This window comes from Dromiciops gliroides, chromosome 3, assembly GCF_019393635.1.
Source record: "Dromiciops gliroides isolate mDroGli1 chromosome 3, mDroGli1.pri, whole genome shotgun sequence".
In the NCBI taxonomy this organism is placed as follows: domain Eukaryota; kingdom Metazoa; phylum Chordata; class Mammalia; order Microbiotheria; family Microbiotheriidae; genus Dromiciops; species Dromiciops gliroides.
This window is the reverse complement of record NC_057863.1, coordinates 253,727,151-253,748,471: the sequence shown is the minus strand read 5'-3', so window position 1 is coordinate 253,748,471 and position 21,321 is coordinate 253,727,151. Positions and strand designations below refer to the sequence as shown.

Here is a 21,321-nt window from a genome sequence, read left to right as displayed (position 1 = left end):
GTGCCCATTGTGTGCAGAACATTGTACAACAGCCAGGATTAATTTGCCCTTGAGATGAACTGGGTGAAAGAAAACCTGGGATGTGAAGAAACTTTGTCTTTGTGAATCTTACAGGGAGTCCATTCTAGTATCGCCAGAAGGGTGATTAGAAATTGAAGAAATCCTGGTCCTGGATTCAGGAGGACCTGAGTTCAATTCAGGCCTCAGACACTTGAAACTTACTAGCTGTGTGACCCTGGGCAAGTCACTTAACCCTCATTGCCCCAGGCCAAAAAAAAAGAAAAGAAAAGAAAAGAAAAGAAAAGAAAAGAAAAGAAAAGAAAAGAAATAAAAGAAATCTTCCATTTCTGACCTTCACCCATGTCTTCCAGTTTTTCCAACTCTTGGAAAAGTTATACTTGAGATAGCTTACTATCCAAGATAGGATATTGATTTTTGTTGAAATATCTTTTTATTGAATAGAGAAGCTCTCGGCCTGAGGCAAAAACAACAGCAACAATAACAACAAAAACCCCAACTATATGTGACTTCTCTGATAAACCTGTGGATTGCATTTATCATGGCAGAAGATGTTCTTTCCAGTAGAAAAAACGAGATGGAACGAATTCTCATGGCCAAAATCTTCTTTAGAAGAAGGATTAAGGTTTTTAATGGTGGAAAAAAGAAAGCACAAGTTTCCTTCGTGTAAATAACATTTAAATCATTTCATATGACTAGTTACTTTCTAATATGGTATAGTAATACTGGTAGTTGCCATTACACTCAGTGGGTGTTTCAACATCCTTTAGTGATTACATTCTTTGGAGCCTGGGGCCCAATTAATACATATATATTTTTTTAAGGTTAGATAAGCCATCTCTAGGTAAGTAAAAAAAAAAAAAAGGTATGCTCTACTGAAAATACAATGTTATGAGTATAACTCCATCAACATACCAACCATCTGATTGATTGCATGTTTCCACATGTAACTTGGAATGGCCTTTTAAGAATGTCAAGTTAGGCTTATGTGGAGCCCACTGCGTCCCTTCCCACATGAGTGAGGATAGTTTTGAAAGATTGAGTCTTTAAAAATGGCCTTTGGCTTCCTTCTCTCCCCCTTCTTTATCCCCCCCCCCCATTTTATGGGCTTCATTCCTCTTACTAACTGACCTGTGATGGAATGGGGCACGGATCTCTACCAATGCCAATGGGCATTGGGATTACAAGTATAAACAAAAAGGAGGGGGAGGGGTCAAAGCTTTCAAATAAAAAGCCTATGAGAATTTTCTATTTGAAGGCATTCATCAACAATTGACATAAGAAATTTAATCAATCAGTTTTCTGTCATTTCCAGTTGTGTCCCAGAGAGTCTGGCTCCCTGATCCCAATGTGCGTGGCAGGTGCCATCTTTGCATTGGTGCAAACAAACAGATTTGAAAATAGGACAGAGACATAAGAGCTTGTACCAGGAAGTGTAAATGTTACCCTAAACTGAAATCATTCTCCCCTTTTCACAGTCCTTTATTTCTAGTTCTATTGACTAAAGCAGAAATACTCCTGGGGTATGTGGATTGGGACTTCAGTGTTTGGGGAAATTAAATTAAATTAAATCAGTCAGTACAGAGCACACAGAAGAGAGATAAACAACTGGGAAATATGGCCCAGTGGAATGTAACATTTCCATTGAATGAGATAAGGACACCCAATTGTGCTTCCCTTATTTGCATTTAATTCAGGGCTTTAGGCTCATACAATCAGTGTTGTTGACTCAAAACAGTTTTAATTTCTCTGCAAATGAAAGGGGCCAGATTCTTGTTTTGATCTGCCCCACACTTCCACCCACCCATCCATAAACAAGGAGTAACCAGTGATCAGGATTGCCTTAGAAGAAGGAACAAAGAACTGAGCCAAAGTACTGAAAATGTTCATTGTAATCACCTGAACCCCAGACAACTTTACTTACCTTTGCTATCTGGCTTTCCTATAGCAGAAAGGCAGAAGAGGAAGATAAATAAGAGAATACACCAATGAATACCCATTTCAACTAGCCACATCTACAGAGATGATTTTCCCTGGGTAATACTTGGGGGGAAATCTTGCTTTTGCCTAGAATCACTGGGCTAAATGTTTTTTTTTGTTTGTTTTGTTTTTGTTTTCTGGTGAGGCAATTGGGGTCAAGTGACTTGCCCAGGGTCACACAGCTAGTAAGTGTCAAGTGTCTGAGGCTGGATTTGAACTCAGGTCTTCCTGAATCCAGGGTTGGTACTCTATCCACTGCACCACCTAGCTGCCCCATCACTGGGCTAAATGAAGGACTCTTGAAGCAAGATTTGGGGGTGGGAGATGGAGGTTGTCGCACACTGTTTGAGAGGCCCAGCTCTCATTTTTTATTGAATGGTGCACAAACTTGCTGCAAGTTGAGATCAGATTTTCCAACTCATTCTGAGAAATAATATAAAAAGGAATGGGAATTGGCTTGTATTTATTAAGATCCCCCCTTAGACTGTGAGCTCCTTGAGTAAGGGCAGGTTTGCTTTTCTAGGTTTCCCCCACATTTAATACATTGCTTGGTACAAAGTAGGTACTTAATAAATGCTTGCTAACCCCTGGCATAGATGCAAGGGAATTGATGAAAAGTAGAACTTCCCCTCATGAAGAGAAATGAGGCTATCACTATTACTGTTTATTAGGATTCTTATGGACTGATTTATTAATATAAATTCCTTCTGGCTTCATTCTATGATTCTATGATTTCCCAGGAGAACAGTAGTTCTACAAGATGTCAAACTGCCTGGGTTCGGTCTCTTCTTTTTCCAATGATACTGACCTACTTTTAGTAATTTGGGCAAAAAGTATTTTCTACCCAAATCACTTGCTCTTACATGTTCACTTTTATTTGGAAATTTTGGTTTTTAGAAAATGTGCTTATTTAGGAAATATTCTGGTTCCAATGTTGGGTCTTTTCAACTACTATCACTATACTTTTATTACAATCCCACTGGGTTTTTCTTCACTGACATTTTTAACTGAAGATATTAACATTCTTCTTTCCTCTCCCTTGGGCAGCTTTGAAAAAGAGGGTGTATTATTACTGTCACATTTTTAATAGGTATATGTAATTATCAAAGAAATTGCAAAAGAATAATAAGCACAATGAAACTTTCAGATGTCCCAATCATGCCCTCTCTCATGAAATCATCTTGTCTGTGGCAAAATTTCAGTGAAAGAGAAGCATTGCTGTAATGATAGAATAACTATAATTATTTCCTCAATACTTCTGACATTTGTGACTTTTCATTATGTTTGAAGTCATGTGTTTTTTTTCTAAAGAGGTTATGCTTCTCATTCTTCTTAACAGCCTTCCTACGTTTTTCACTTTCCCCTATTTTTTTTTCTCTTAATCTGCAGGTGGGAGGCAGGAAAGGTATAGTTAGTGCTAGGAGAAAAAGATTGGTAAAGGGCACAAGAGAATAGGCTAACACAGGGAATTTAATTACATCTTAAGAGATTAGTTTGACAGCAGCTTCAAGAACCAACCAGAAGTGCAATATCTTTTTTTTTCTTTTTGTGGGGCAATGACAGTTAAGTGACTTGCCCAGGGTCACACAACTAGTAAGTGTCAAGTGTCTGAGGTAGGATTTGAACTCAGGACCTCCTGAATCCAGGGCCAGTGTTCTATCTACTGCACCACCTAGTTGCCCCCTACAATATCTTTTTAAACCAGGACTTGATGCTTTTCAGAGGTCCAAGAGAGTGAGAACAATACAAGAATGTCCACATATTAGAATTAAGGACAGGGACAGGGATGGGAAGAGAAGTTGGCACTGTCCTATTTGTGAGGGAATCAATGCAACTGCCTCTTAAATTTTTATAAGTCAGAAAAAACAAACAAACCATGCTCCAAGTATACTTTTGATTAGGGTGACCCCCCTGGCAGTGTTTATATCCTGACTGGTCTGGGTGGTTATTGCTGCTCAGTGTTCCCTACACTCCTTATTTAACATGCTTTTGCTGTGAATGATCAGAGTAATATAGGCAATTTTGGAGGGCAGTGCCACCGTCTAACCTAGCCTAATAAGGAGCTATTAATGAGGGAGGAGTAACTTGGAATGAAGAAAAGCTGATTCCTATTTTATACACAGGCAGCTTCTCAAAAGGATAAACTTCAGGGGTGGAGAAATCCGAACTATGAAGTATCTGAGCATGAAGACTCTATAGAAAGGGCAGGAAGGCAGGAATTAAATAGGAATAGAAAACAGCAGTTACTTTTTTTTTTTTTTTACCATTGTGTTTCTGTAAAAATCCAATGACTTTTTCAAGCACTGTAGTTTTATCCAGTTTTCGAGTGTTCCCTGGAAGCATGGAGCTAAGTTCTTTGATGAGAACATTGAACTGGTCACGACGCTTTTTCTCAGACTTGTTTCGTGAAGCTCTAAAATATGAAAAACATTGGTAACCAAAATATTCTAGTTACGATAAGATTTGTCATGACTGAAATCAAGGCATTACATTGAATCATGGTCTTGAATTACCTTGTTCTTAATTCCATAGCAAAGATAAGTTGCTTTAGCCTCATTTCACAGATGAACCAACATAGGCTTTTTTTTATTTTTAAACTAGTGAATTGCCCAGAAGTAGAGAAGAAGTTTGTATGTATTATGTGTGTTATGACCAGAACTCTCTGCAGCTCCTTGCAACACCCTTGATGCCATACTTTCTCATTACCCAGGGTTCTAATTTCACAAAAGCAACCTAAGTACTCAGTATAGGTAAGCTCCTAGGAAAAGGTGATGCTAGTATTTAGTTGTAACCATGAGTATATGTTACCCAGTTGGGAGTCCCTTCCTCTAGCAGTGAGGAATATGCTCAAGTTAATTTCTCACAACCCTTTCCTAAACATCAGTATTTCCAAATTTGATGTTGAGTCACATGGGGTCATGAGTATGTTCTGCCTCCTAATCTCATAACATAGGAGATTTAAGCCAATATGTGTCTCTTGAGTTTTTACTACATATAAAACTATAGGCTAAAGGCTGTGGCAGACACAAAAGAAGCATATAGTAATACTAATAACTTACTTTTGCATAATGGTTTATAATTTGCTATTTTCAAAGTATTTTCACCTGTATGAATGCAAATGTTTCATATGTATATGTATTTCCCAAATCAGGTTCACATATGTGCAAGGATTATTCCTCTTGGGTTTTTTTTTTGGGGGGGGGGCAATGAGGGTTCAGTGACGTGTCCAGGGTCACACAGCTAGTGTCAAGTGTCTGAGGTGGGATTTGAACTCAGGTCCTCCTGAATTCGGGCCCGGTGCTTTATCCACTGCACCACCTAGCTGACCCTGCATGGATTATTCTTACGGGTCCCATTTTACCAATGAAGAAACCAACGTTTCTGAAAGTTAGGGAATTTGGTAAAATGGCAATTCTCTGGACTCCACATGAATCATACCACATTGAAATGGTTCCTGCATTCAAAGAACTTGTAGCCTCGTCGGAAAGTCAATACATATGCTTATGAAACAACTGACAATACCCAATCTAGGACCAAAATATGTCATGTGGACAATAAGAACCACTGGGGAATCAGACAAGGGATAATTCAAACATTTGTGCTTTTCACTGATGACCTTTCCAAAAGTAAAGCTTCCAGGAACCATTAGACTGTCTTTGCTGGCATCAATCGAAGTTTCAGAAGCTGATCAATTCTATCTTCCAAAACAGAACAAAATAGGTGGAAAACTCCCAGAATTTGTGCCTATGTTACTGAAAGTTCTGCTTCTATTTTTAGGATAATGGTAACTCACACCTCCATAGTGCTAAAAGGTTTGCAAAGGACTTGGCTTACATGATTTCACTTGATACTCACACTAAACCAACACTATTCAGTCCCATTTTACAGAAGAGGAAACTGAGGTTCAAGAAGTTAAATGATTTGCAATGGTCACATAGAAAACAAGTGTCACAGTCAGATTAGAACCCTAATCTAGATTTCAAGTCCAGGGTGCTTTCCACTACACCACCTGAGTTTTAGACCAGTTAAATGGCTTCTATAGAGGCAAACAGCTTATATGTATTGGAGCCAGGATTCAAAATCAGATTTCCTGATTCCAAGTATGGTTTTCTCTTGGCTACACCATGCAACTGTTAGATTAAAATCAGGCCTTATAATATGCTGTATTATGGTAGAATTACCCAGGGCTTAGCAAAGTACCTAACACATAGTAGGTGCTTAATAAATGTTTATTGATTGATTAATTGATCATGGGTCCAAGATCTTAGAGGAAAAAGGTATGTTTAGTTTATGTAAAGATAATCAAATCAAGGGGAAAATTGAATATCATAGATCTCATTTAAAGGATGGATAAGATACCATTTTAATAGCTGATAATAATAGCTAATATTTACATAGTACTTACTATATTCTAGGCACTGTGCTAAGTACCTTACATTTATTCATTCATTCATTCATTTATCTATTAATTAATTTATTCATCCATCCATTTATTTTTTATTTTTTTGTGGGGCAATGACAGTTAAGTGACTTGCCCAGGGTCACACAGCTAGTAAGTGTCAAGTGTCTGAGGCCAGATTTGAACTCAGGCCCTCCTGAATCCAGGGCTGGAGCTTTATCCACTGTGCTACCTAGCTGCCCCTAGTGCTTTACATTTATTATCTCATTTGGTCCTCACAATAATCCTGGGAAGTAGGTGCTATCATTATTCCATTTTATAGAAGAGGAGAGAGGCTATGACTTTCTCAGGTTGGAATTGTGTCTGACATTGGAACTAAACTCAGGTCTTCTTGACCACAGGCCCTATACTCTATTCATTATACCACCCAGCTGCCCTTTAAAAAAAAATACCCCAATAGTTCATTTATTTACAAAAGGGGAGATCTTCTGATACAATTAAATAAGTATATCAGTTAGTTAGCAGGTGGTACCTGCTTTCTGACATCAAAATATTTGAGAGTTCTAATAATAAATAATAGATGCTTGATTTTTGTAGCATTAACATAAATACAAATACATGGTCTTAAAAGGTATTCTTGGGGCAGCTAGGTGGCACAGTGGATAAAGCACCGGCCCTGGATTCAGGAGTACCTGAGTTCAAATCCGGCCTAAGACACTTGACACTTACTAGCTGTGTGACCCTGGGCAAGTCACTTAACCCTCATTGCCCTGCAAAAAAAAAAAAAAAAAAGGTATTCTCATCAAGTCAAGGTATCATATTACCGATGATAATTGTCATACATGAATTGTCGTAAAAAATTTCATCTAGTGTGAATCAGTTTTACTGAATTGTTCTATTGTTCCTCTTTTTTCTTTCTATTAATTTTTGTTTTAAATAAGGGATGGCTCTCTGTAAAGGAATAGGGAGATGGATATAAGAGGAAATACAATTGATGTAAAAGCAAAAATTTTCCAAAATCTATTTAAAAAAAAAAGACTTCATCTAGGATATAGATACCAAGAAAAGGGGGTGGGCCAGTTATTTATCAACAACTAGGGTTAACAGATTAGTACCTGAGATTGTTGCACAAATATACATAATTTTTTTTTTTTTAGTGAGGCATTTGGGGTTAAGTGACTTGCCCAGGGTCACACAGCTAGTGTCAAGTGTCTGAGGCTAGATTTGAACTCAGGTACTCCTGATTCCAGGGCTGGTGCTCTATCCACTGCGCCACCTAGCTGCCCCTACATAAAATATTAATAGGCCTACAAAAAGACTAAGAATACATTGGATAGGTCATCTCTGGAGGATTTATGGAAACATAATTTATGTATTATCTGGGTTTAGAGGTTTGTTTGGTTGAATGTGAAAGGGAGTGGTGCTCACTTCCTCCTCTAAAACTCACCCTTGGAATGTGGGTGTTCCCAGCCTGGTTTAGATACTCCCTTTCTCCTCCCCCAGGGTTTGACATAATCTCCAGGCAGGGCCCTGGACTCTGCTCCAACAGAGATAGATATTCTGTGCATATATGTGTAGGGAGGGAAGAAACAAGGTGTAATCTACCACCTCATTCTTCTACCAGAAAGCAATGGTGACTGGCTTGCTTTCCCTTAAAGGCAAAAATCCCAGACTCATTTTTGCTAACTTGGGGTTATTTCTTAAAATGAATAAATTACTATCATTGTCAACATCAGTCTCAAGATTTCACTTAAATTTTTAAAAAAATCATTTTTAACAAATTTAATTTTCGTCCACAAAGACCTGTTGTGTTTCCTCTATTTTGTGACTCTATATAAAAAAATAAATTTAAATTAATGATAGAATAATCCCAGGTTAGAATATTAATTAAATCAGGAATTATGAATAAATTTAAAGGACAGAAAAACTTTGAATTAACTAACCACCCTCTCAGACAGAAAGGGAGAGAGAACAGGTAGAAAGCACTTTACCACAGGCATTTATCCTTGGTAAGGAGGAAGCTCACGACTGATCAGATAAATTTGGGGTTCAGCTGTCCCCACTGGCCTTGGTGTTACATCAAGGCAGCCGTGATCACAGAGAATCTGAATTGCTCTCAACACTAGCCATAGCCAAGTAGCCTAATTCCTCGGGGTGCTGTTTCTTCTGTTCCTCACTTCTCCCTCAACCAACTCCCATCAGATCTCCCTCTCTGCCTCTCTCCTCCCAAATCTGTATGTCCATGCACATATAGACTCTAGGGAGTGTCTCTCAGTAATACTTGTCTGTTTGAGATGACATCTCCCAAGTGGCTAGGCTCTGAGAATCTTTTCTCTGCCCGCAGAGAAAATCAGTCTCCCAAAACCTTTCTATAGAAAGGCAGACAAGAATTGCCTAGGATAAAATGATATGTGAGTTTTGATCTGGGCTGGTAGAGGGAATGCCTGTCACCATATTATTGATCATGAATTTATTAAAGTATCTAAGAAGAGAGGAAGGAATAGAAGGAAGGAAACAAGCATTTATTAAGCGCCTAGTATGTGACAGGCACTGTGCTAAGCACTTTACAAATATTATCTCACTTGGCCCTTCTCACAACAACCGTGGAAGGTAGGTACTATTAGTACCCCCATTTTACAGTTGAGGAAACTGAGGCAGACATAGGTTAAGTGACTTGTCCACATTCACATGGCTATTGTCTGAGTCTGATTTTTAATTCAGGTCTTCTTGACTCTATGCCTAATATTCTATTCACTGTGCCAACTAGATGCCGCTAATGGTCTCCAGCAGAAGGGGATATTTGTTATATTGACTGGAATGTTCCTTAAAGGCCACTAGGATACTTCTTCCTTATAGACTGCTAAAGAAACATTAAGAGATTATAAATATTTTCTAGACTTTATGATTACTATTACTACTCATCTCAAATCAGTACAATTAATATATTTATTAAACACCAATTATGGGGGGCAGCTAGGTGGCACAGTGGATAAAGCACTGGCCCTGGATTCAGGAGTACCTGAGTTCAAATCTGGCCTCAGACACTTGACACTTATTGTCTGTGTGACCTTGGGCAAGTCACTTAACTCCCATTGCCCCCCCCCCAAAAAACCAATTACATGCCAACTTCTAAAAAATTCTTTTCTCATGCCTCATCATGGAGACAAACTTAAATTCTTGAAGGCTGTGTCAATGAGGTACAAGCTCTAACGGGTTCTGCCATGTAGCTAGGTGGCACAGTGAATAGAGTGCTGGGCCTGAGGAAAACCTACGTTTGAATCCAGACTCAGACACTTACTACTTGTGTGAACCTGAGCACATCATTTAACCTCCATCTGCCTCAGTTTCCCCAGTAAAATGAATATCGTGATAGCACCTACCTCTCAGGGTTGGTGTGAGGATAAAATGAGACAATATTTGTAAAGCTCTTTGTAAATCTTAAAGTACTATAAAATGCTCCTTCTCCTTTTTCCCATGTTAGAAAAGATCTCACTCTAGTCCCAGCAATGGACTGAGACTAGTTGACTGGTCACTTAATGTGTTTGGTAACTCACAGAGTAAAAATATTCCTCAGTCTTGTGTGAGCCTTTCTGTTTTTGCAATACAAAAAGAATCCTAAGGTGCTAAACATGGCAAATATCAAACAACATCACCAAGTATGAAACTGATTATATTTTAACAAATAGGGAATTGTTGTGATAAAAAGAAACTGAGGCACAAAGGTCCGAGCATAATCAATTTATTAGCCAGGCTAGCAATTGCCAATAAAAAGGATCCAAGACTTTCCAGTAGTCAAGGATCCATCTGACAGAGCAGTTCTTTTATACATTTGGTTGTATAAGATACCAGAAGTGCTATAGTCATGTAAACTAAACTAAAATTGTAGTTGATCACACAGAGATGAAAAATTTGAATTTTTTTGACTTTATAAAGAGGAGAGATTTCTAAAACCCAGGGCAAAAGGGAAAAACACAATTGACTCACATCCCTCAGAAAGTCTTGTGGTGGACAAACATCCTATGAGGAAATAGAGGAGAGGAAGAGGGGAGAAGCCTCCTGAAGAATGTATTATTTGAATTGGGTCTTGAAGAAAGCCCAGGCTTCTAAGAGGCAAGGAAGGAAAGCATTCTAGGCATGGGAGATTGTTAGAAAAAGGCATGAAGATAGGAGATGGCCCAAGGAGCACAGAGTAATCCAGTATGAATGGATCACACATTCTTGGAGAAGAACAATGTGTGAGAAGACTGGAAATACAAGAATTGGCCAGGTTGTGAAGAATTTTAAATGCTAAACAAAGAAATTTGTATTTGAAGCTAGACATGATAGGCAACTATTGGAATTTTGAGAAACCAGCACATTTTTAGGAAGTGAGAAAGAACTCAATAGATAGTGAGATATTAAAGATTAGAGAAAGATAGGGATGAAAGTAGGAGAAATCTGGGAAGAGAAAGGATCAGCGATAAAGGTAGTAGGATTGGTTTTGGCAAAGAAAGGCAATCTTTTCCTCAGAAACTGGGATGAGGGGCAGCTAGTGGCACAGTGGATAAAGCACCAGCCCTGGATTCAGGAGGACCTGAGTTCAAATCCAGCCTCTGACACTTGACACTTACTAGTTGTGTGACCCTGGGCAAGTCACTTAACCCTCGTTGCCCTGCAAAAAAAAAAAGAAAAAAGAAAAAAAAGAAACTGGGATGAAGCCATAGTGAAACATCATACCAGGGGGATAGAAGAAGGGGAGAAGACAAAGCTCTTGGGGATGAATAGAATTTCTCTTGATGAATTGTGAGGCAAGGACCTGAGCTGAGAAGGTAGAGTGCAGTGGAAAACTTGAGGAGAGAAGGGGTTTGAAAAAGTTGCTGTGGTAAGTGGGATAGAGATTTACAGGAGCAGGACTAGTTTGCTTCAGTGAAGGCTCAGTTTAGATTAGATAAAATCATTTTAAAGCAGATCCAGTCAACACAGTTTTGCTGTTTCCTTCAACTCCATTTAGTATTACGTGGAGGCAAAGAAGGTGACTAATCCAAGGATGAGGTTCTGTAAGATATGCTCAGAAATAGGACAAAGAAGCAAGGGATTCATGGATAGAGGATAGAATGCAGGTGAACTGGGTCACCAAAGGATTTTGATTTGGAAGAGAGTGTCGTCAGTATAGACATAAAGCCTCGAGAAAATACTTCAGGGTGCAAAATGATCAAAGAAAGGGAAAAGACGAATGTACAAAAAAGATGAGGCAGCTAGGTGGCACAGTGGATAGAGCGCCAGAGATGGAGTCAAGAACACTTCTCTTCTGAGTTAAAATCTGGCCTTAGATATTAGCTGTGTGCCCCTGGGCAAGTCACTTCACCCTCTTTGCCTCAGTTTCCTCATCTGTAAAATAAATTGGAGAAGGAAATAGCAAACCATTCCAGTATCTCTGCCAAGAAAACCCCAAATGGGGTCATGAAGAGTCAGACATGACTGACAACACAACAAACAACACAAAAAAAATTTTATAATAGCAAAGAACTGGAATCTTAGGGGGTTCCCATCAATGGGTAAATGGATGAACAAATTGTCATATATGAATGTAATGAAAGATTATTGTGCCATGAAGAATGATGAGAGGGATGGTTTCAGTGAAACCTGGGAAAACTTGTATGATCTGAAATGGAGTGAAGCTGATAAGAACAGAAAGAACAATTATACAATAACAGATACTCCTTAAAACAACAACAAAAACAATAAAAAACTGAAAGATTTAGGAGCTCTGATCAGTGCAATGACCAACAATGATTCTGATGCTAGCACACGACTCACCTCCTGACAGACAGGGACAGACTCAGGGCACAAAATGAGACATCTATTTTTTAGATATGGTCAATGAGGGGCAGCTAGGTGGTGAAGTGGATAGAGCACCGGCCCTGGAGTCAGGAGTACCTGAGTTCAAATCCGACCTCAGAAACTTAACACTTACTAGCTGTGTGACCCTGGGCAAGTCACTTAACCCCAATTGCCTCACTTAAAAAAAAATAAAACAAAACAAAACAAAATAGATATGGTCAATGAGGGGAATTGTTTTACTTGACTTTGCATATATTTTACAAGGGTTTTCCCTCCTGATAGTTGAAGGTGGTGGGGGGATAGGGGGAAGGAGAAAGTAATTTTTCATTAATTGGAAAAAAATAAAATTTAATTTAAAAAAGAAAATACTGAGGGTTGAGGGTCATGAAGGCAAAGAAGATGGTCAGGGGGTCATAAAGCACAGGAAAAGATGAAATGAAAAGAGATAAAGGAATTTCAAGCTTCATGAACATGGAACATCTGTAGATGATGGCAAGATCAAGAATATAACCATCCTTGTGTGCAGTTGAGATAGAGCAGAGGAATAGGTCATGGGAAATGAAGAGACTGAGGACCTGGGAAGTTAGAATATCTGAAGGAACATTAATAGTGATAATGAATTCCCTTAGTAATGAGGGCAGGAACTGAGGTAGAGGAAAACCGTGAGCCAGCAATAAACTTATTAAGGTTGGAAGATATTCTAGGGATTGGTAGATAATAGTGAATATCAGGGGGAAGAGAGACAGAAAGAGAGAGACAGACAGAGAGAGGAGAGGTTTAAGATATGAGGAAGCTGGTAGTATCTAGGTAGCACAGTGGATAAAACACTGGTCCTGGATTCAGGAGGACCTGAGTTCAAATCAGAATTCAGACACTTGACACTTACTAGTTGTGTCATTTAACCCTCATTGCCCTGCAAAGAAAGAGAGAGAGAGAGAGAGAGAGAGAGAGAGAGAGAGATTCCATTAAAAAAAAAAAGATAAGAAGAAGTTCATCAGTTCTAAGATGGGAATTCCAGAGGGCCCAAAGGAAGAAGTACAGCACTGTAGGGGTATGGCTGAGGCAGATAAGTGACTGCTGGGTCAGGGAAGAGGATTTTTCTCTGGCTATTAGAGGTTCAATATTAGTAGAATAGAGAAAGTTAGTAAAAAAGTGAGTAGTAAATAGTCTAAGTAGAATATCAGCGGATGGGGGCGGGGGGACAGCTAGATGGCACAGTGGATAAAGCACTGGCCCTGGATTCAAGAGGACCCGAGTTCAAATCCGGCCTTAGACACTTGACCCTTACTAGCTGTGTGACCCTGGGTAAGTCACTTAACCCCCATTGCCCCACCCCCACCCCCCAAAAAAGAAAAGAATATCAGTGGATGGGGAGTGCCTTCCTTCTAAGGAAGGCAAGGTTCATGCACATCCCTGGAAGTTCCAATATCATGGTAGGTGGTATGTGGTGCCTGTGAGACCTTGGGAAACATATCATGGAAGATGTGGGCAGTAGAAAGCATATTCCAGGAATCTAGGAGCTCAGTCAGGAGGCAGGAGATGGCATTCCCCAGGGCCGACTGAGATCAGAAGCCATGAGTGGCATGCTGGAATGATATCTTCCAACACAGGTCACCAAAATATGAATGAATAGAAGCAGAAAAGTAGGATGTTTAGTTTTATCGAGGTATGAGTGCTAATAGGTCAAAGGTGCAATGAATTCAAGAATATTGGTCAACTACAGAGTCCATACTGTGAGGGAAGAAAATGAGGCCAGATGACTGAGTCTAGGCAAGGACTAGATATCACAGGAAGGGTGAAGAAATAGCTTTAGGAGGAACGAGGTGGAGCCTGGAAGAGATAGAAGGCATGGAAAAAGAGGAGGCTATAATAAAAAAGTAGAATTTTAGAGTGTAGTATATCTTAGAGATAATTGTAATTAGAGGTGGTGGTGAAATCCATTTCTGGGTGGCTGAGGAGGAATAAATTTGTAGGTCATGGGTGCTTAGAGAGACTGATGAAATGAGAAGCCAGGTTGTTAAAGGCCGTATCAATGTGCTTGGGAAGTCCCCACATTTGAGAGCAGGATCTGAAGGTGAGAGGATGACAATGGGCTAGGTACTGAAGTCCTTGAGAAAAGAGGGAGAAGGATCAGGAGGCAGGTGTGAGACTGAACATGTGAGGGCTTGAACAGGGTAATAAGGATGTAGGGAGTGAACATCCATGGGGAGGTTGTTGAGTGATGGGAGGAGAGGGAAGGCTGGGAAGTGGCAGCAAGGAGCAAGGAGCAAAACTTTTTAATAAATATTTGTTATTACATCATCACCTGTCTCTATTTCAACACAGCTTCTTCATAACATGTTGCCATTTCTAACTTTGTTTCTTATTCTGTGCTTAAGGCATTTCAGATCAGCTGATTCCTGATAATATCTGGGGAGACACCTTAAATCCTCTATATAGATTTTCCCCTCTTTAATCAAAAATGGCTGCCCCCCCCCCCCCGTTTTTTAAACCTGGGCGTCTTGTGTTTCACCTGTTTTTTGCCTCAGTCCTTCCCTGTCCTAGATCATAGGCTCCACCTTTCTGGCCTTTAATCCTTGTTCACCTCCCACAGAAGGTGCATTAATCGCAGAACATCTATCTTCTAGAATTACAATTATGGAAGCAGAGGCTGAGATGTCTTTTGCTTCTCTGGTAGAAAATATGGAATGTAAAATCTTGGAGTAGATGAGGGAAAACTTAACTTTCTAAGTGTATGCATTATAAATAATTTTTTGGCCTAGATTTAAAAAGTAACATGCAATCTCCTTAGCAAAAAAAAAAAAGTAAGAAAGAAAAACCCTGTTCCTGTCCTAGTTTGTCCATCATAAATTATTTGAGTTGTTAAAACACAGCTAGTTCATTATGACTCTGTAATGTTCTATAATGACTACTCACATTGCCCATACAAAGATTATGATGAAGCCCACTGTCATCGGTGATGGAAATACAATCTTGTTCTGTTGTGCTCAGCCTGGGAACACACTGAGATATCCTCTGGAAATGGGACAAAATTAGTTGCTTTTACAGCTCTTAAGAAAAAAGAGAGGGTAGATAATCCTGGAATGACCTCATTATCAGTAAGGAGGTCTCCTGGGACAAGATTCTACGACCACCATGCATAAGGTAGGTTTGAACAGTCTGACAAAGGTGGGGGAAAAATTTAGGCTTTCATTTTAAATAAAAGGATCAATCAATGATCTTTATGTCTATTTGTTCTCTTTCAACATATGACAAATCCTGGTACATGTGTGTGTATTTGGATGTGTATTCATATGGAGAGCCACAACAGTGTAGTGCATAAAGAGTTTGCCTTAGAGTCTGGAAAGTATAGGTTCAAATCCTGCCACAGATATGCACCTCTACCTCATCTCCAGAATCAAATACAAAATTCTTAGGCATCTGAAACCCTTCCTACTCTAGACCCCTTACCTTTCCTGTCTTCTTACTCCCCACCGTGTACTTTTCAATCTAGTGACATTGGCCTCCTTGCTTCACAAACAAGATGTTTCCTCACAAATGAGCTTTGGGATTTTCCCTGGCTGTCCCTCATGCCTGGAATGCTCCTCCTGCTCATCTCCACCAAGTCCCAACTAAAACCTCACCTTCTACAGGAAGTCTTCCCTAATCCCTCTTAATTCCAGTACCTTCCCCCTGTTAATTATTTTCATTTTATCCTGTATATAGCTTGCCTAGTACATTGTTGTTTGAAGACTGACTCTCCCATTAGACTGTGAGCACCTTGAGGGCAGGGGTTGTCTTTTGCCTCTTTTTTGTATCCCCAGTTTTTGGTGCAGTGCCGGGAATGGAACATGAAAAGCAATTAATAAAGGTTTATTGTCTGACTTATTTATACCAGTTGTATGACAATGGGAAAGTCACTTAACTTCTAATTGTCACAGGCAACTCTCTAAAACTTTGTTACTGACAAATTGCAGAAAGGCTTTAATGGAAGGAATCTCCTACAATCATAGGGGCAAACTGATCCTTTCCCTCTTTCCCCCATACATATAGAGTAGAATTGCAGCTTTTTCAGGATTCAGGTTCAGAAGTCAGCACAAGAGGCAAAAACTATGTTCGAATCAAAATGACTTTTTTCTGAAGTAGATATCTAATGTGAAAAGCCTCTGACATGCTGGAACAATATAGGTAAGGAGCAACATAGATAAGGGAGGTCATTCAACTGAATCTGTAATTTTGGGCTAAGGGATGATTAGGCCCCTTGGATTAGGCTGTCAAGCAGGATCCCCTACAGAAGGTGGAATAGCAGAACTCAGTCTTAAAATACTATTTCAACAGAAGAGGCCAGAAGGGAAAAGGTAACAGATATGGAATCTGGCAGACATCTGAACCTGAGGAGCCAAGCAGGCTGAGGGATCAGAATGATCATAAAGTTAGAGGCCTGAAGCTGAGATTCACTGATCAAAGAAGTTCAGAAACTGGGACAAAGTGAGAACCCCATGGATAGATGTGGGTTCTCCTAAACTGGTTCCAAGGAGGAAATGGAATTGGTATGAACATTCAAGGTAAAGGTACATTGAACCTCCCTTAAAGCTAATACATAGATGTAAAGATGCAGGCGAAGTTATCTTGGGCTTCATTCAAGCCAAAGCAAAGCTGAAGACAAGAATATTGAAATCAAGCAAAAAAAAAAAAAAAAGGTCATCTGTTCTTGTTCAAGCAAGCTCAGAAAGGCTTTCAGAAAGACTGTTCTCAGTTCCAAAATGGAGAAAAGATGTGGTAGGTAATAAATAACAATAATAATAACATTTACATAGAACTTTTAAGATTTACAAAGTGTCGTACAAATATTATCTCATTTTATCCTCACAACCCTGAGAGGTTGTATGATTATCACCATTTTACAGATGAGAAAATTGAATCATCCAGCTAGTAATTGTCTGAGGCTGAATTTGAACTCATGTCTTTTTTTTTTTTTTTTGGTGAGGCAATTGGGTTAAGTGACTTGCCCAGGGTTACATAGCTAGTAAGTATCAAGTGTCTGAGGCCAGATTTGAACTCAGGTCCTCCTGACTCCAGGGCCAGTGCTCTATCCACTGTGCCACCTAACTGCCCCTGAAGTCATGTCTTCTTGACTTTAGGGGTAGCTAGATGGCTTAGTATATAGAGGGCTGTGCCCGGAGTCAGGAAGACATGAATTCGAATCCAGTCTTAGACATTTATTAGCTGGGTGACCCTGGATAAAAAAATCATTTTACCAATTTGCCTTAATCCACTAGAGAAGGAAATGGCAAACCACTCCAGTATCTTTGCCAAGAAAACACCACAGACAGTATGGTCTGTGGGGTCATGAAAAGTCTGACACAAATGAACAACAGCAAACTTTCTGACTTCAGGTCCAGTGCTATCTACTGTATCATCCTGCATGTATTTATATCTGAATATATTCTCCCTGTTTGCCATATACACACATAGATACACATAAACAAAATGAGGGTTTTATTTTTGACTAATTAAAGATTAAACAAAAAAATTTGTTGTTGGTTTTTAAAATTCATTTTATGAACCTAGTTTCTATGGGGGGTGGGGATGGGAAGGAACCCAATATATTAAAATATTTCTGTCAATAAAACCTAGTGAGAAACTACATTAAAATCACTTAAAGAGGAAAAATGTATAATTCATCCTTAAGGGGGAGGCTCCTCTTAATGTCTTCTTATGCTTTGTTTGTTTCAATTATCAATATCTTAAAATTGTATTTCTATTATTTTTCTTAATAAAATAATCTTTAATATTCAACTAACCCCCAAATTATGAGATTCCTCATATTTACCTTATATTTAAAGTCAAATGTTCTTTCTGATTTATTCCAGAATATCTCTTCTCACTCTGTTACCTGAATAAAACAGGGCATCTTGATAGGGAAAGTATAAGATACTACCTACATAAAGCACAGATTATCAGCTGAGGCAAGCAAAAGCTTATAAAAATGAATGCCTCTTGATGAAATGGAAAGCTATTACCAGAGTTAGTGATGTGCTCAGCTGGATTGAGTCCCTTTCACTCTTCAGCAGAAACCAAGGTGAATCCAATTTTATGACTGGTTAGTTAGTATTTTCATAGGATAGTTGTTTCAGTACTTGTGCTTTGTATGGATTCACTGTTAATGTGAAAAGCCTCTGGCATGCAGGAATAATGTAGGGAAGGGAGGTCATTAAACCACCATGACTGTTACTTTGGGGTAAAGGTTGAATGGAAGGGCTGTGTCCCTTGGACTAGGGCTTCAAGCAGAATCTCCTGTAGGGAACTATGTTGAAGGAGTCGGAGCCACTTAGGGTGAGGATTAATAATTAATCATGATAGGAAGTTGATGAGCAATCAAGGTTAGTAGGAGTAAGTGAAGTTTCTAGACGACATTGCCAAGATTACAAAGAGGGTCAAAGTAGGATACTGGCCTCCTTTTTTTTTTTTTTTAAAGAATTTTATTGATATCATTTGTTTTTACATAACCTTCACTTCGTAACAGAACTCCTTCCTCTCCCTCCCAGATCCATCCATTATAAGAAAGAGGAAAGAGCAGGGGGAAAATACAGCTCTATAAAACTAAGTAATATATCAATAAAGGTCGACATTATAGGCAAGTAGGTGGCCCAGTACATGAGTGACACACTTGTAGTCAGGAAGACCTGATGTCAAATCTTGCTTCAGACACTAGCTGTGCCATCCTAGGAACGTTACTTAAACCTTCTCAGCCTCAATTGACCCATTTGTAAAAGGGAGATAGTAAAAACAGCACCTACCTCACAAAGTGGTTGTGAGGTTCAAATGAGATAACATCTATGAAATGCTTTTCAAAACTTAAAGCAGTATATAAAAGCTATTCTTCTTCTTCATAATAATAATAATAATAATAAATATTAATATTATTAATCCCAGTCCCTCTACAAAGAAGGAAAGGAGGTGCTTTCTCATATGTTTGGGACCAAACTTGGCAGGATTCTTTCTCTATTGACAAACTAAGCCTCTAGCAAAATTCTGATACTATACCCCTCTCTTGTATCAGTCAGAGTGCATACTATGAATAAGGCACATAGCCTAGGGAGGTAACATGCCTCCTTAGAAAATGAATTAACTCAATTTAGAGTCAGGGAATTTGCATTTTGCCACTTAGCTGGTCTTCAACCATGGATATCTGTGAAATGGCAATAATACTATTTATCCTGCCTATTTCACAGGGTAGGTGCTAGGAAAGTGCTTTAAAATACTATATAAATGTGGGATAATAATTATCATAAATAATAGTAACAATTCAACTGAAGTGGTACTCCTAGTCAAACTTCTAGTTTTTGTCTCCTTTTACTCAGCACCCCCTACAGGCAACCTCAAAAAAATCTTGCAACCTATAAAAGATTGGTGGCCCAGTACATGAGTGACACACTTGTAGTCAGGAAGATCTGATGTCAAATCTTGCTTCAGACACTAGCTGTGCCATCCTAGGAACGTTACTTAAACCTTCTCAGCCTCAATTGACCCATTTGTAAAAGGGAGATAGTAATAACAGCACCTACCTCACAAAGTGGTTGTGAGGTTCAAATTACAGAATCAATGTATTATAGATGTTCTCTGCCCTAAGAAAGCACGACATTTGACAATCTAAACTTTCAAAATCTGTAAACCACAGGGTAATTATTTGTATAACCAAAGGATTTTTTGAGCTACAAAAGGAATTTACTGCAGTGAACCTTTAGAGAAGGAGCTCTCTGGAAGCATTTACAAATTTTAATAGGCAAAAATTCAATTTATGCAAGACTTTTCAGGAAGGCACATCTGTGGTCGGGTCCAATTCTCTCCACCGCACACACATGGGAATACCGTGAATAATGAAGCTCAGTCCTTCCTGCCCAGATACAACAGGGCTCCATGGCCATGCTATGCCCAGGGGTCCCATGAGCTTTGTAGAATGAGAAAAGGGCATTGTGTAGGGTGCATCCAGAACAGAGCTGTTACATAATCTTTAATAAAGGAAAAAAAAAACTATCCTCAAAGCCAATAGCTCTGGTATTCATGGCTGAGAATGTCAGGCTGTTTCTGCAAGACATGTCTCCAGGCCCTGCTTTGACTGAGGGTGGGTGAGAGGATTGGGGAACATCAAGTCATAGGGCCATACTTCAGAGAACTTAAGAGGTCATATAACTCAACCACAAATTTATATACATCTGAATCACAGCAGGCAGATGGGTCTTTATCCTATTTTAAGAGAACTCATAGGATGAAAATTTCATAATCTCCCACAATAACTTGTTCTAGGAACCAACAACCCTGAAGTGCCTATTCTAAAACTCTGTTTTATACTCATTTCTTCCATTTGGGTTTCTGAAGACACATCATTTGAATATGTTGTTTTTCTTTTATACACTCTGTTCACAGATTTCTACTTTCATTGGGGGTGGTTTGCCACATCATAGGGCTGTCTTGAACTTACTACATGCTGATACTACCGTTTTCAACTTTCATGTGCATAACTGTAAATTAGTTGAGAATTGGCATAGTACCTTGGGAACTAAGGATCAGTGAAGCCAGTGCTTTCTTTCCAATATTTAAGAATAAGATACTGAATCTTAACTGCACAGCTATCAGAGAATGCTTGGGACCAAACTTAAAGCTAGTTTAGTTGGATATAGATTTTACTGAAATGAAACAAAAGAGGAATTTAAAACATTGCTTGAGAAGTTCTTTAAAAAAACAACAAAACAAACAAACAAACAAAGCCAGGGTCCTAAGAGAAATGTCTTACTTTCTTTGAAGAAAGGCAGAGTTTTCTAAGAGTTCAAGCCAATTTAGGTTAGATGGGTCACTTAATTTCCCTAGGTCTCAGTTTCCTCATCTATGAAATGAAGGTATTGAATGAGATGAGCCTTGAGGTCCCTTTCATCTCTAAGACTTTGAACCTGTGAAAAAACCGATTGGCCAATAACGGGTCCCAGTCTAAGCCTCACTTGCTCATTGTTTGGGTGTTGATGGCTCAGAGTGAGTATAAATGGAAATTGTTTTTGTTCTGGTCAGAAACCCCGAGGATCTTCCCCTCCCAGGCTGATTCTCTTATGAAGACAAACTAGGCCATCTTT

At 39.1% G+C, this 21,321-nt stretch overlaps 1 protein-coding gene across 8 annotated transcripts in view; it reads right to left on the bottom strand.

The window, feature by feature from the left end:
- Positions 1-21,321, bottom strand: part of NPAS2 (neuronal PAS domain protein 2) — a 253,145-nt gene that overhangs the window by 86,764 nt on the left and 145,060 nt on the right. For all 8 annotated transcript variants that reach the window (XM_043997547.1, XM_043997546.1, XM_043997544.1 and 5 more), the window contains one exon: positions 4,263-4,411. In XM_043997547.1, coding sequence (XP_043853482.1) covers positions 4,263-4,411 — 149 coding nt within the window. The remainder of the gene's footprint in view (positions 1-4,262; positions 4,412-21,321) is intronic.